This window comes from Tympanuchus pallidicinctus, unplaced genomic scaffold (genome assembly GCF_026119805.1).
Source record: "Tympanuchus pallidicinctus isolate F22 unplaced genomic scaffold, pur_lepc_1.0 scaffold5, whole genome shotgun sequence".
NCBI lineage: Eukaryota > Metazoa > Chordata > Aves > Galliformes > Phasianidae > Tympanuchus > Tympanuchus pallidicinctus.
In genome coordinates, this window is record NW_026294769.1 from 43,501,657 (window position 1) to 43,515,666 (window position 14,010).

The window sequence follows — 14,010 nt, forward strand, 5'->3', positions numbered from 1 at the left end:
ATAAATGGCCTCAGCTCCGTACAGCACTGCTTAGCAGCAACTATAAACAGTGGTGTGTTATCAACACTGTTCTTTTAGAACCAAAATGTAGCATCATACCAGACACTCTGAAGAAAGCAGTTTTGTTGCAGCTTGAAACTAATCCTGGTAGAGATAAGTAGTTCATAATTTGAGTTTCTCTGCTAGTGAAATTGATAAAATCTGTTCTCAGCCCAATATGAGTTCTAGTTTTCAAGTCATAAAACCAGAGTACTTTGTAATACTGTATTAGTTATGGACTGAATACAGAATTTAAATGTAGAGTTACAAAATTGTTTGAGGCGATAGATTCAAAAACTGTCACTCGTGTAAGAAAATTTAGTTGTTTCACATTGAAAGTATATATTTTCTGTCTGCAAATACTTGCTTGCAGTGCAAACTTAACAATGAAAAGGGTATCAAGTTAGAGAATCTAGCTGTCTGAGCCTTACCATGACTGTGAATTACGACAGCCTGAGTACAGAGATCTTTAATGTTAATAAAAAAAATTTAAGGACCGTCTCATCACTAAAGTCAAAAGCAGAAAAGGGAAAAAAAAATATATAATTTTGATATAATGCCTGTGTAAAAGGACATGGCTTTATTTAATTCTGCTTTGTTTTGTTTTCCAAGCGATTGCAACAGCAACAGGAACTCCATTGCGTCGTTCACCAGCATTTGCAGCAGTCAGTGCAGTTCTTACTTTCACAGTGATGAAATGGATTCAGGTATGTTTAGAGAAGTCAGCTATGAATCTGTCATTGGTTCCTTTTACCCTGGTTCATTCTTTTCATTTACCTGGCACTTTCGTTGCTGTTTTCATTATAAAAATTGCTTCTTCCTTGGTAATAGAATTGTGTTGTTTTGTTTCTACCTAGCTAGAGCTGCACTTAGAGTTCTTCTGTGAAAGAGAAAGCATTCCAGCAGCTCTGTAGATAGACTGAATTAGTTAGAGCTCTTAGCATGACTACTTCTAACCACTTTCATGCCCTGACCTTGTCAGAGTTATGTTGAGATATTGTACAGAGTAAGGATCATTTTAGGTGAGCACAGAATGCTTGCCCAGCCTGCGTCAGCATCCAGAATGCAGGATATGGCTGTGTATGTTTGTGAGACCACATAGGAGCACATATTTGTTTATGCCATGACAAATTGAATTTAAATAAATGCAGCTGCTAATAGGAATGAGATGGGATTTAACTACATAGAGTAGAAGGTCATATACTCAGGGACTAATATTAAAAATATTTGCTCTAAGCTGTTAGTTTATCATTTGGGAATGATTTAGAAACAGAAAGAACTGGGCATATTAGTTGAATATGATCCAATGCTGAGACTTAGTCATAAAGAAAGAAAACTTTAGTGCTGTTCATATCAGGAGTTTTTTTTAGGAAAATATTATGACATTATGCAAGGTATCCGAGATACTTTATGAATGATGTAATTCTGGTCAGCTACTTTCAAGAAATTTGAAGAGTGGGGAGCAGATACAGAGAAAAGGGATGAAGAAAACACGGGGTCTTTATCTTCAACCTAGTGTATTGACAAACAGATATGACCTAGTGAAGCAACACTCTGAGGTACTGCTTTTAGGTACCTGAAAGTATAGGTGTCAAGTGCAGATATACAGTGTTAATGTTGATGGGTATTCCCACTCAGTGAACTCCCACTCTCTGAATGACTTAATTTTCTTCTACTTCCAAAGCTAGAGTGGCTGACGTAAGATTGGAGTTCTTTGGCACTGTGCTCCATTTGTTACTAGTAAAATCTTGTGAAAGGTTATAACTGCTGCCTATAAGGACATCTAAAAGAGCTGAAAAGAAAATCAAGGAGACAAAATTGCTATTTAAGTTTTTCACTGACATAAGAAAAATGAGTCTAGATTGACCATGAATAAATTTGGGTTATAAATTATCAAGTGGCTACTTGTTATCTGTCATTGTAACAGCAAGGGGGAAAACCAGTTGTAAGCTCAATTTTTCAGTTTTTGAAAGAGTTCAGCTTGCGTCACCCTGTTGTCTGAGAGTGCAAGTGACTGACGGTCGTGACCTAGGAGAATCCTCCTTTGCATTGTCTTAGTGGTACACAGAAAATTGTTTTCTAAAACCTTTGTATCAAATGCAGGGTTTGGTTACTCTATTCAGAATCGTTTCAATAGTAAGAACATTAAGATTGTGAAGAGTCAGTCCCTATAAAAATGTCTTCATTTTTGGTGACTTTGTGGTCTGCACTATTCCTGCTAATTTGCTGTTTAGTCTGGGGTTGTGTTGTCCAGCACAGAAGATTCTTGTGTTCTGATCATAGGATCACTGGGGTTGGAAGGGACCTCTTAAGATCATCCAGTCTAATCCCCTGTTCAAGCTAGACCACATTGCCTAAATCTATGTCCACTTGGATTTTAAATACGATCCCTTCTCTAAGTGCTATTTCTGCATTATTCTGTGTGCCTAATGCAAATTACATGGGGCAAGCAATTGCATACTGTGGGATTGTGTTGAAGAAACATTTAGATGTTGTACTGAGGAAATGGTTCAGTGGGAAAATGTTAGTGATGGGTGGATGGTTGGACTGGATGATCTTGGAGGTCTTTTCCAACCTTGGTGATTCAATAATCCCATTCGGTGATTCTGAATAATGTACTGTGTTTACCAGAACTATAGTGAGTATAATCCTGAAGGCCTAAGTATCAGTATATGTGCAAAGATTACTAGATTACCCAGGCTATAAATATTTTGGAAAATGTGCTGAACTTTCTAAACAATTTTTAATTTTAAAATATTTTTCAGGCGATGAGCTTCCCATAAGTGTTAGAATCTCTCATGATAAACAAGACAAGCTCCATAGCTGTTTGGAACATCTTTTTGGTCAAGTATGAGATTTTTTTTTTTTTTTTCCCTTTAATAATAACATAGATATTTGAGCTAAAATGTCTTTAGCAATTTTTTTCTTTTTTTTTTTTTTTTTTTTTAACTTTTGCTTTCCACTGTTTATTGGGATGGTATGTATTTACTCCTTCTCCTTCTGTTTTTCTGTAAATAGTTCAAAACCACCGATTAAACAGGCCCTTGTATTTAGTAACATTCTCTAGTCCTGAGCTTTAACTACAGCAATTAGGTAAGAAAGCATCCAAAAGTGTTTTCTTCTAGTCTGTGTTTCTCAAAGAAAGAATTTCAGATCTCTGCTGTAGAAAACACCTGTCTGACAGAATTTTGATCCTAACAGGTTGACTCAATTGTCAGTCTTCTGAAAGGACCAGCTGTGATGAGGGCCTTTGAACAGACAAAACACTTCACACCGGGCCGAGGCCTACAAGGTAACAATTCTATCTATCTGAATCAAAAGGCAGCTTGAAAAGTATATGGATGTGGCCATGTGCTCCTTGAGCTGAGTGTTAAAAAACTGATTTTTGCTTATTTTTGCCATACTATGTGATAATTGATCTTGGAAAATTTTAAGTAGATTTTAGATTAGTGGAAAAGCTGTTTCTGACACTTCTATTGCACAACGTATTTCATATTTCTTAGAAAACCAACTTTAAATTTTAGATTCTTAATTGGCTATACAATTACTGAGTTTTTTGAAGTAAGAAGCTGATTTTGTGTGTTGCAGGTGTCTTTATTACCTATTTGTCTCAATTTCTGATCTGTTTTAATCTATTTTGTAGTCATTTTGTATATATTTTTTTATGAAGTTGGTTTACAATTTGCAAATGTAAATTTATAGTCACAATAATATTTATACCATTTATGTACTTACATAAATATTACTGATTTTAAAAAAAAAAGTGTAATTTGAGATACTTTGCTACTACTTACGTAGTTGCTAATTCTGAACATATAAATAGGCAAGTGGTGATAGCCATCAGATTATGATGAAAAACGCTATGGACTTCTTTTAGCAAAGAGTTAAAAATAATTAAAAAGAAAGGTCAGTGGGAGGCAGAATGTTGTATTGTGTATGGCTGTGCAGTAGGTTTGCTTATGGATTATTTGACCCTGTCAAATGTCTTTTTACAAAGAAAGCTAATTGTAAGTGGCAGAGAGCAGATCTGTCTTCTGCAGATCACCCTAATCCCACTGAAGTCAACAGAATGTAATTGTACACCAGTTACCTGGTCTTTTGAAGCCTTAAGTACTCAGTGGGTTTGTTTGGAAGTCAGCATAAACTCTTCCTCTTACTTACTTTCTCTTTTTCCATTTCCAATTCTGGGACCAAGACTATGAGAATGAACCTAGAGCATTTGTGCTTACTTAAGTTTCTCAGCGTTTCAGGGTAAGCATGTGACAGACTAACAAAGCGTTGACCTTTCAGTGATATAATAAATGTCCAATTAGTCACAAGGTATGGATGAGCTGGATGTTTTATTCTTGATATTCATGAACTTCTGAAGAAGTACAAGGGGCACTTGAATGATTTAAGAGACTAGGTCAAAGAATAAGTAATTTTGTCTTCATTACAATTTGATTTTCTAATTGGATTAGTTTTGCATACACTTGCCTCTAAAAGTTCCAGGCTCTCTTGCTCCATGAGGTCACCTTCTGTCTTGAATACCTGGTTAAGAAGGAGCTATTTTTTGTATTGCTGCTTTCTTTCTCCTTTGACTAAGTGGAGAGCTTTTGTTAGGCTTGTCACTCTGACTGTAACAAGAGTTAAATAAGATCATCTCTTCATATGGTGTGAAAGCATTTAGAAAGAAATAATGCCTTCCTGTGATTTTTCTCAAGAGATTTATACAGAAGAAATATTGTTTTTATTTTTGTATAGAGTTTCAGCAGGAAATGGAGCCGAAGCTTAGCTGTCCAAAGAGGTTACGACTTCACATCAAGCAAGACCCTTGGAACCTTCCCAGCAGTGTCCGGAGTCTTGCCCAGAGTATCAGAAAATTTGTTGAAGGTCAGTAGGAAGAGCATGGCCATAAACAAACACTCAGTTTATGGTGTAGATCCTGGAAAAGGGAAGGGGAAAGATACAGTTGCTTGTTTAAACATCTGAATGTGAGGATTTTTTTTAATGCTTGTAACAAGATTAGTAGAACACATCTCAGCTGCCTGATGCTAACCCTAGTGATATTAGATACTGAAGGGAAGGGAGTTTTCAGATAAGTACAGGGAGTTTGACTGATTTGTCATCTTCATGGGACACATAGGGCTTTCCTTGAAATTAAAATCCTTTTTTTGTACGATCTTACGTGGAAAGATGAAGACTCTGCAAAATAACCTTTGGCCTGTTTCTTCCTCTTATCAGTCATTGTTCTGGAATCATTATCACTTGCTCAGTCTATCACACCTGGTGCCATTATTGTTCTTTCTTTACCTCCCTCCCACCACTGTCTAATAGTTACTTAGTGCTTTGCTCTTCCTTGCCACTAATTGACAGTGTGACCTGTGGTTTCCTAGTCTCCTGGCTTCATAAGAAACATGGATTTCCTCACCAAAAAATTTTACCTGTAGCTTCTGCTTTATTTTGTGTACTGTTTGACAGTGAAACAGAAATAATGAGCCAAATGATCTTTATAGAACTATTTGCACTAGGAGTCTATGTGGGAACAAAGAATTGTGTCAGATCTAACTTTGAATGGTTTGTGTGTATGTTTATCTTTCATTTTCTTGGCTAATTTCCATGGTGCTTCATTAAGAAACAACAAAAAGGTAGATCACTAAAAAAAAACTTTCTGCTAAGTTTTACTAAGGTAAACCTCCAGAAATCAATCCATCAGAACAAACTCCTCCTCATGTGAATTTTTATTCTCAGATCAGAGACAATCATATTTTCAGACTGTGATAGAAAATTATAAGAACAACCACAAGAATGGCTCCTGCTTATAGGGTCAATCACAGCGGGCTAATTGTTTAATACTAAGAATACTTATTTTAATTTAATTATGGTTGCCACGGAGTGAAAAATGAATAAGTATTTTTGGTACTTTTTTTCTGAAGAGCTGTTTCTAGTTTCTATCAAAGAATATTCAAATATTAATTTGTTTCAGAGTTTGGGAGGAATGGAAATATCTTTAACAGTCTTTCACTGCCCCTCTTCTAAAGATTTTTCTGAAGCCTGACAGACAATCTTTTGTATACATTATTTGCCTGTAAATAGCAGTAATGACCAGTTTCAACATTGGTCTTATACCCTTAATACTGGACTGAGATTATTCAAATGAATTTGTTTTTAAGCCTAGTACAGAATTTCATGGAGGACTTCAGCAAGGTCCAAATGAATCACCACCTTTCCATTATACAAGATTTCACTTTTTCAAATGCTATTATAATGTAATAGAGATATTTATCAGAAAGAGTCTAGAAATTTACTGAACGTTTTCTCTGTGTTTCAGAAACTAGGATGAAAAATAGATTTTCTCTGTTAATAATTTATAGTAGCTAACTTTACTGCAATTGTTGTGCTTGTAAATGCTGCATGGCTCAGAGATCAGAGCATGAAAAGGCATTATTCTTGTGCTCAAGGACAGCGTGCAATCTGCCTCATCTTTACTCATCACTGTGTCTTGGAAGTTATCTGCCAATTTTAAATATTCTTGGCTCTCTTGTGCCATCCATGTCACCTAAGCATTTGTCAGAGATTTGTAACACTGGTTCTGTGCCATCTTTTTAACCAAATAATTTGTTTTACGGTTAAGTTATCGTCTGAAGCTGTTTATTCAACGTTAATAGTCTTTAAAGGTTTCTGCTGTATTGTGTTTTTTTTTCTTAGTTAGTTCTTATTCTCCCTCCTGTTTATACCACTCATACTTGGTCCTGAGAATCTAGAGGAATGTTACCCAAATCTTCATCATCATTTTGATCTGTCTGTGGGACCAAGGCCTTCAAGTGATGGGAAGGATACCTGAAAGCAAAAGATTCTTGTGGCTTCCCTGGCACAAATGGTGTGAAGGAGAAATAGGAGAGTGGAAGTGAATAATTGCTTAGTTTACAAGGCATGACTGGACAGGTATATTTAATTCAGTGCTGAAAAGATTCAGAGCAGAAACGTGTCCCTCAGGCAGTTTTGGAGGCTGCTGTCATTCAGTCAGGCTTAGACTTGTATAAATTAAATGTGAGACAAAACCAGCGGCTGCATCTAACTAAAATCAGATGAGCAGAAAGCAAGGTTAAAAATGCTATAGCAGCTAAATTTTCCCCTCATATCTACATTTTTCTTCTTTCTACTTTTGCCATTATGTGTTCTGCTCACATATGGTCAGGATACACAGAAGAGTTTTGTTCTGAGCTGTTTCTGGCTGGAAGCTTAACACATGGTACAACAATTAACTTTCTTTTTCCCTCTCTTATTTGCATTTTTTTTCCCTTTTCCCTCTTTCAGAAGAAACAAAGTATGTGCTATATTTGACTGCTTGATTGGGCTTAAGCCTCTTTTGAGCAAGTTGAACGAAGTCTTGGGATATTCAAAGCTGTCCAAAATATCTTCATGTTTGTTCCTAAGTAAAGTGATATTTCAATAATCAGAAAGATGTATTTGTCTCTTATATCAGGTTCTAGAGAAAGTAAGCAGAGGAAATCACAGACAGAAAGCCATGGGGAAAAATAGTTGTAAATAACATGCTTAACCACTACTGATGAGTGCTAAAGTAAAGCAGAGATGGATGCTTTCAATAAATACATTCTCTGTACTGGAATCATTTTTATTTTCAGAAATATGTCACAGATTGTGATATTGTGATATATATCTATTTACTCTTCTGTTGCCTTGTGGAACATGTTGTGTTATATTAGACTAATTAGTAAATTAATGCAGAAGGAAATACGAGATCCTCATGAAAATGAATAATTTAATACCTAGATCTTGTTACTATTTTTATTTAATTTGTTTAGTATGTATAAAGAAATGGGGAAACATAAGAATGCCTTGAGGATGAAACAGTGATTGTTTTGACCAGTTAGTTTTCTTTTTATTAATACTGGATCAACAACAACAACAACAAAAGTAAATCTTCCTTCAGAATAACTTTAAAACACATGGGGATTGCCTTCTCTCCTGTCAGTTGTAATATCATGTAATTAGAGAAGGAGAGTTTACTATGGTTGCAGTAGAAGTGAGCCTGGGAAGGCTAATCAAGGTGATGGACTTGAAGAGTCCTGTGATTAAATGGCATACATATTCTAGGAGGATTTATCTGGAGGTAAGTAACTTAAGGAAAAAATGAAAATTCTCATTTAGAGTGACTGGGCCTACTAAATTGTAATACCAAAGAAGGTGAAGACAAATTCTTGGCTGAGGCAGATCTTGGAAGATGGAGTACTACTTTTTTTTTTTTTTTTTTTTTTTTTTTTTGTGCAGGAGTGAGCAATAGTCACAGCAGGAATTCAGTGGTTGAACAGAGAGAAAATAATGTAGGTACAAGATTTTGAAAGTATATGAGATATGTGACATGGAAATCAGAGTGCAGGAAAAACAATATGAGGGATGACTTGAGTAGGAAGCAGGAAAATCAGTTTGATGGATGGGAAGAAAGGGAACTTTTGGATACGTAACAACAGAAAGGTGTAAGGACGGCAAAGTTAAGCTTCTGTAAATGCTTCCCTTCACTCTCCCTCTCTCCACCCTGCTAGATAAAAGTAGTATATTTAAAAATGATGTTCCAGAGGACATCAAAGCTAGTCACACAAACTGATGAGGAAGTGCAAGTTTTTTGTTAACAAATTAATTTTAAGTTTAATCAGGGAACATTGTTCTTTTGAGAAGGGTCACATTTATTTTAGCATGGAGTGTAGGAGCTTTTTGTCAATGAAGGCATAAAAATATATTTCAAATGAAATAATAAAACATGAAGTACAAATCTTTGTGTTACTACAAAAACATCTTCATATGTGAGAAACAAAACTAAAATCTAGCCTTCAAGATAAAAGTTTTTCTAGCAAAGACCAAAATAGTGTTAGAGGGGGGAAAAATGTTGAAAGGTTCTTGTACTGTGTAGCACATGATCTAAAGAGAAATTGCTGGAAAATTATTCCTTTGCATGTGCCATGTAGCAAGAAGGGCTGAAAACTTCTGTAGCATTTGGATTTATTGAAAAACAGGAGACTGAGAGACATCCAAGGTTCTCTTGTAACCCCAGGTAAGTCTCCACTTAAATAATCTAAAAATATTCTCTTGTGTGAGGGTATATTTTGAGACTTCTAGCAATGATAAAGGCAAGTCGATGCGTCCTGTATTTTTCCCGTAAGCAAGAAATCATTATTTGTAGATATCTCAAGTGCTTTTGAATTTGGAGATCCAACAAATCTCATATAAAACAAGCTGCAAATAATAGTCTCACTGTGTCTAAATTCTTCAGATAGAAAATACTTTCTCCTTTATTATATTTTCAGTTACTAAGCTAAATGTTAAGTGGAGTACACCTCACTGCCTGAGATCAGAAGTTATTAGTCTCTTTATTTCTCAAGTAACAGAAAGCAAATGCAAAGATTTTTGGCCAGGCAATTTTCAAGAGTAATCATTAATGTTGATTCTTGTATTTGAGATTCTGTGGGCAAGCATTTTGGAAGCACAGGCACTGTTAGTTCCTTTCTTAGTGTGTGTACAGTATGGCTGAAGATCAGGCTTGAAATGTTTTTTAAGCATAGTCACCAAATATTAAGTACCACCTTTAGGGAAGATTCCAGCTTCGAGTAGGTATGGTCAGACACAGAGTCCAGACTGTGCTGTTGATACTGTCAATTTCATCACCTGAGATGAATGCATACCATATAACAACTGCTTGTATTCCTATTCTTGAAACAAAACTGCATAGAAAATGAGTGTGTGGGAAAAAAGACTGGCAAGATGCGAAAGCATGTGAAATAGTGACATGTTCCTCAGGCACTTACTGTAGAAAAACTGATGTGCTGGAAATATCACAATCTAAGGTTGTAGTAACTCTGGTATCAAATAGATGGGAGGAATCACTTCCTTCAACATGAAAACTTTGACAAATCAAAAATTAAATGTGAAAGAAAAGGGTTATTTTGTTTTTTATATACTGGATTTTTTCCTTTTATTAAACAGTATAAGTAGATGTATAAAAAGTTTTTGTCAGCGTGATATTTGTTAAATTTGTACCTTTTCTTACATAATTTGTTAAGCAAAACCAAATATTACAAGTAAAACAATATCCTGAAGACTGAGAATTAAGTGAAGATGTGATTTCTAATTTTTACTGGATACTTCGATATAGACAAAAATGTCACATTATCCTCCTGTTGAAATATGTAACTAGAGAGAAAGGGGAAAATTGGAGTAGTCTGGGAATTGATGAAAACAGGTCTTGTCTTTCAAAGTATTAAGACAGAAATTCTTCATATTTGCATTTGCTTTGACCAGCTGGTACATGTGTACTCTGAGATAGGAGTTGCTTCTTCATGTGTTTTTTTTTCTCAACGTTGGTGCTTTTGATGTGTATTGGTTTTATCAAGTCAAATATAAAACTGAGTGAAATTGAAACTTAGAACTGTTTTGTAGGTATAGGATAGGATGGCATACACAAGAACTTGGAAGCTACTTATATATGGAAGAACTGCCATGTTTATATTATAAGTGCATAATTATCGGTGAAAATCCTTTTAACTGTGACTTCAATATAATTTCTTTTTTCTTTAAGAGGTGAAGGCACGGATACTCTTGGCACTTCTGGAGTATACAGGTAATTTTGCTTATTTTGGGAGGTGACATTGACAATTTTTATTTGTTTGTTTTGTCAGAATAGAGAAAGGGGTAGAATACCAAATATAACCTGATAGTAACCAGTGTTACTCCCGTGTTTGCAACGAAGATTCCTGAAGGATACAATTCCAAAGATCATTTATCAAACACTGCACATTCAGTGTTTAAGCAGAATGCATTCTCTGGCTATACAGTTTGAATATTGGCAGGTGAAATAGCTGCCAAATTACTAAGCTTGTGCAAAGTACTTCTGCTGTCTTTCTTCTTTTGTGCTCTTCCCTTTTGACCATCTTTTTTTTTTTTTCTCCACTTCATTCCCAACTCCTTCCAGACTTGCCTTGCTATTATAACTTGTGCCTTTCCTTTTATTGTTCTCATACTGTATACCTGAGACAACATAATGGAGTGCAGAATTGTTGTTCAGTTGTGGTTTTTTTAATATCCTTGCTTTCTCAAAGGGATCTCAGAGTTCTGTGGTTTACTTTCAGCTCATACAGCTTTAAATGCACACTGTGTTTATTTGTCTGCAAAAATACATGAATAAAAATCATACATGAATAAAAATCATACATGAATAAAAATCATACATGAATAAAAATCATACATGAATAAAAATAAAAATACAAAAATACATGAACACTAATTAGCGTTTAGGAAATAATACTTATGACAGAAGGTTCTGTGTGTGATTTGTAGGTGCATAAGCGAGTAAGAAGCAGTCATAGCTCACTGTAGAAGCTGATTGTTGTAACATCAATATCATGTGAATGTGTTGTTATTGCATGATTTCATGACATTAGATTTTATAAAGGAGAGTATAATATTTCTTTTTCATATTTATTCCACGTTTTATAAGAATTTAAAATAATTTTTAGAGCATTTAAAATAAGAAGTGACCTGAAAAATAACCCAGACTTTTTTCCCCCCTATAAGCTGTGTGTTCTATTTACATGATTACTTAAGGTTACAAATTCTGTAATTTTTTTTGTATCTTTTTTTTTGTGAAAAAAATCCTGAAGTACTCTTGCATGCAGAATCTGATATTCAAGTAGTATTAGATAAGATTTCAAAATGAGGTGTCAGAGAAACAAGAGAGCTGCTTCAGAAGCTGATCGTGTGGAGGAAGGCCCTGAAAATCAGCTGCTGTTAGACAAATAGTGATAACACTGAGCAAGGCAAGGTTAGAGAAGGTTTTTTGGCCCCAAATCCCTGAGCACTGCAATGACATTGGAAAGTTTTAGATCATCTAGAAGCCACTGGGGTTTCTGAAGCTGGAGGAGAGTGGTGTTTTTTAAAGGTGAAAAGTCTGTTTGCACTGGCTTCTGCACAACTTGAGAGACTGATAATGGAGTTATATTTTAATAATCAAAATTGAAAGGTAGGAAAAGGGACAGAATAACTTTCAGAAGTACATGGAGTCCAAGAAAAGTGTACTTACAAGGTCAAAATTAATTTTGTGACATATGCAATTAAATTGCCAGCCCCAAAGAAATGTGGAAGAAGAAATAAATCTCTCAGAGGCAGAGCAACCTAAATTGTGGAGAAAGATTTTAGGCTTTGGAAAGACCTCTGTCATCCAGTCTTCCTCTCTTACTATGAGAAACAGTAAATCTACCTGTACCTTCTGTGATTGACGTTTGCCTAACAGCTTATAATGATAACAATATTTAAAGATTTTAAGGAATTGGAATAAGGAGGAAGTACTGAATATTTAACAACAGGATTTTGTGCTTTATTTGAGAACGTTTTCTTTTCTAGCTGCTTTCAGCCCTAGCTAACTTGATGTCTGTGCCCTCCAGAATAAATTGATAGATTAGCTAGACCCGATTTTAAATCTGCTGCTAAGGATTCCATAGAATGCTACCTGGGGACCTGCCTTGGACTTTCCTCGCTGCATAAATCTCTACTGCTTCCTGGATATGTGATGCTGCTCTGTGCTTCCTTTATAGATTTCATATTCATATGATTATGTCCTGCTAGCAACACTTCTATACCCCTTGTCTGCAAATTATAGCAGACAGTCTTCATCTGCCCTACACAGCTGGACACAGTAAAGTTGATGACATGACAGAGTCATGTTAAGAACTTCTATCTGTTTTTACTTTCCTGAATCAAGTAAATGTTTTTGTGTCCTCCTGGTTTTCCCACAGCAGCAAAGAGATGTGACTCACATCCATCACCTTCTAACATTTAAAGTGCATGAAATTGATGGAAATACATGGAAATTTGAAGTGGAAAATGACAGCTCTGGTCATGAAGTACTACTTACTTGAATAACATTAGGCTGTAAAGTTGTCATTATCTTGGGCTAAAAACCAAATTATTTTAAATAAAAAGATCAGTTCCAGTTACTTTACTGTTAATCTTCTGCTCCATCTCTGCTTTGCTTTTCCTATTTTGGCTTTTATCCATCACAGACAGCGAGATACAACTGAGGCGAGACATGGTCTTCTGTCAGAGTCTAGTGGCCACTGTCTGTGCTTTTTCCGAGCAACTGATGGTGGCCTTAAATCAGATGTTTGACAACAACAAAGAATATGAAATGGAGACGCTGGAGGCCAGCAGAAGGTGGTTGGAACAGATAGCCAGTGCAGGTGTTCTCCTTCATTTCCAGTCACTGCTGTCACCTAACCTGGTAAGAACTCTCACAGAAAGTACTTGCAAACAGCTGATGTTTGTTCCCCAAGCCAGGAGCATGATTAAACGCTCTTTGTTATAAATGTTTTTTCCTTGTCCTTTGTGCTTAGCTTGTCACTTAATTAGGTGCTATTTGGGAAGCTTGTGATTTGGATAATTGCAGATATGGGAAATGTTTGTGATATGGGAAATATGTTATTCATAAAGATAGTATTACGTTGGTTTTAGTTTAGAAGATATTGAATGCACCCACGATTCCCCACCACTGTCAGCATGTTCCTTAGCACTGAATGCAATATTAGGTGATAACCAGAATTTGAGTCTGCAATAAGTAGCAATGCAACAGAAATGAAATACCTGTTTTGGATGTCTTTGTATGACTAGGTATGCTAGTCTTTGTTGCCCCTGGCACACAGCAGATTCTCATAGCCTCTTGGGATAACAGAAAGTCTGCTATTTCTTCACAGGCTTGGCAAAGAGCCATGGCTGACAACACAATTTTAAAAAGGACATAGCTTTACAGTCCTCAGCTAAACAAAGTGCTTCTTCAGCTGTTTAAGCTACCTCTCACACTAGACTTGTTTCTGCTAACCTGAAGAACTCTAAAGTAGTTTGCAGAATCTGGTCTCTGTCAGTCTTCTCAAACTCTTGTTTAGCTCCATAAAATCAACTGCTTTTTTTATAGTTGTCATGTGGTTTTCT

At 35.7% G+C, this 14,010-nt stretch overlaps 1 protein-coding gene across 2 annotated transcripts in view; it reads left to right on the forward strand.

The window, feature by feature from the left end:
• The window catches only part of PREX2 (phosphatidylinositol-3,4,5-trisphosphate dependent Rac exchange factor 2), a 216,166-nt gene that overhangs the window by 152,668 nt on the left and 49,488 nt on the right, over positions 1–14,010 (forward strand). For both annotated transcript variants that reach the window (XM_052704868.1, XM_052704867.1), the window contains exons 27-32: positions 652–746; positions 2,805–2,887; positions 3,241–3,331; positions 4,783–4,911; positions 10,610–10,651; positions 13,089–13,306. In XM_052704868.1, the coding sequence (XP_052560828.1) occupies positions 652–746; positions 2,805–2,887; positions 3,241–3,331; positions 4,783–4,911; positions 10,610–10,651; positions 13,089–13,306 (658 nt within the window). The remainder of the gene's footprint in view (positions 1–651; positions 747–2,804; positions 2,888–3,240; positions 3,332–4,782; positions 4,912–10,609; positions 10,652–13,088; positions 13,307–14,010) is intronic.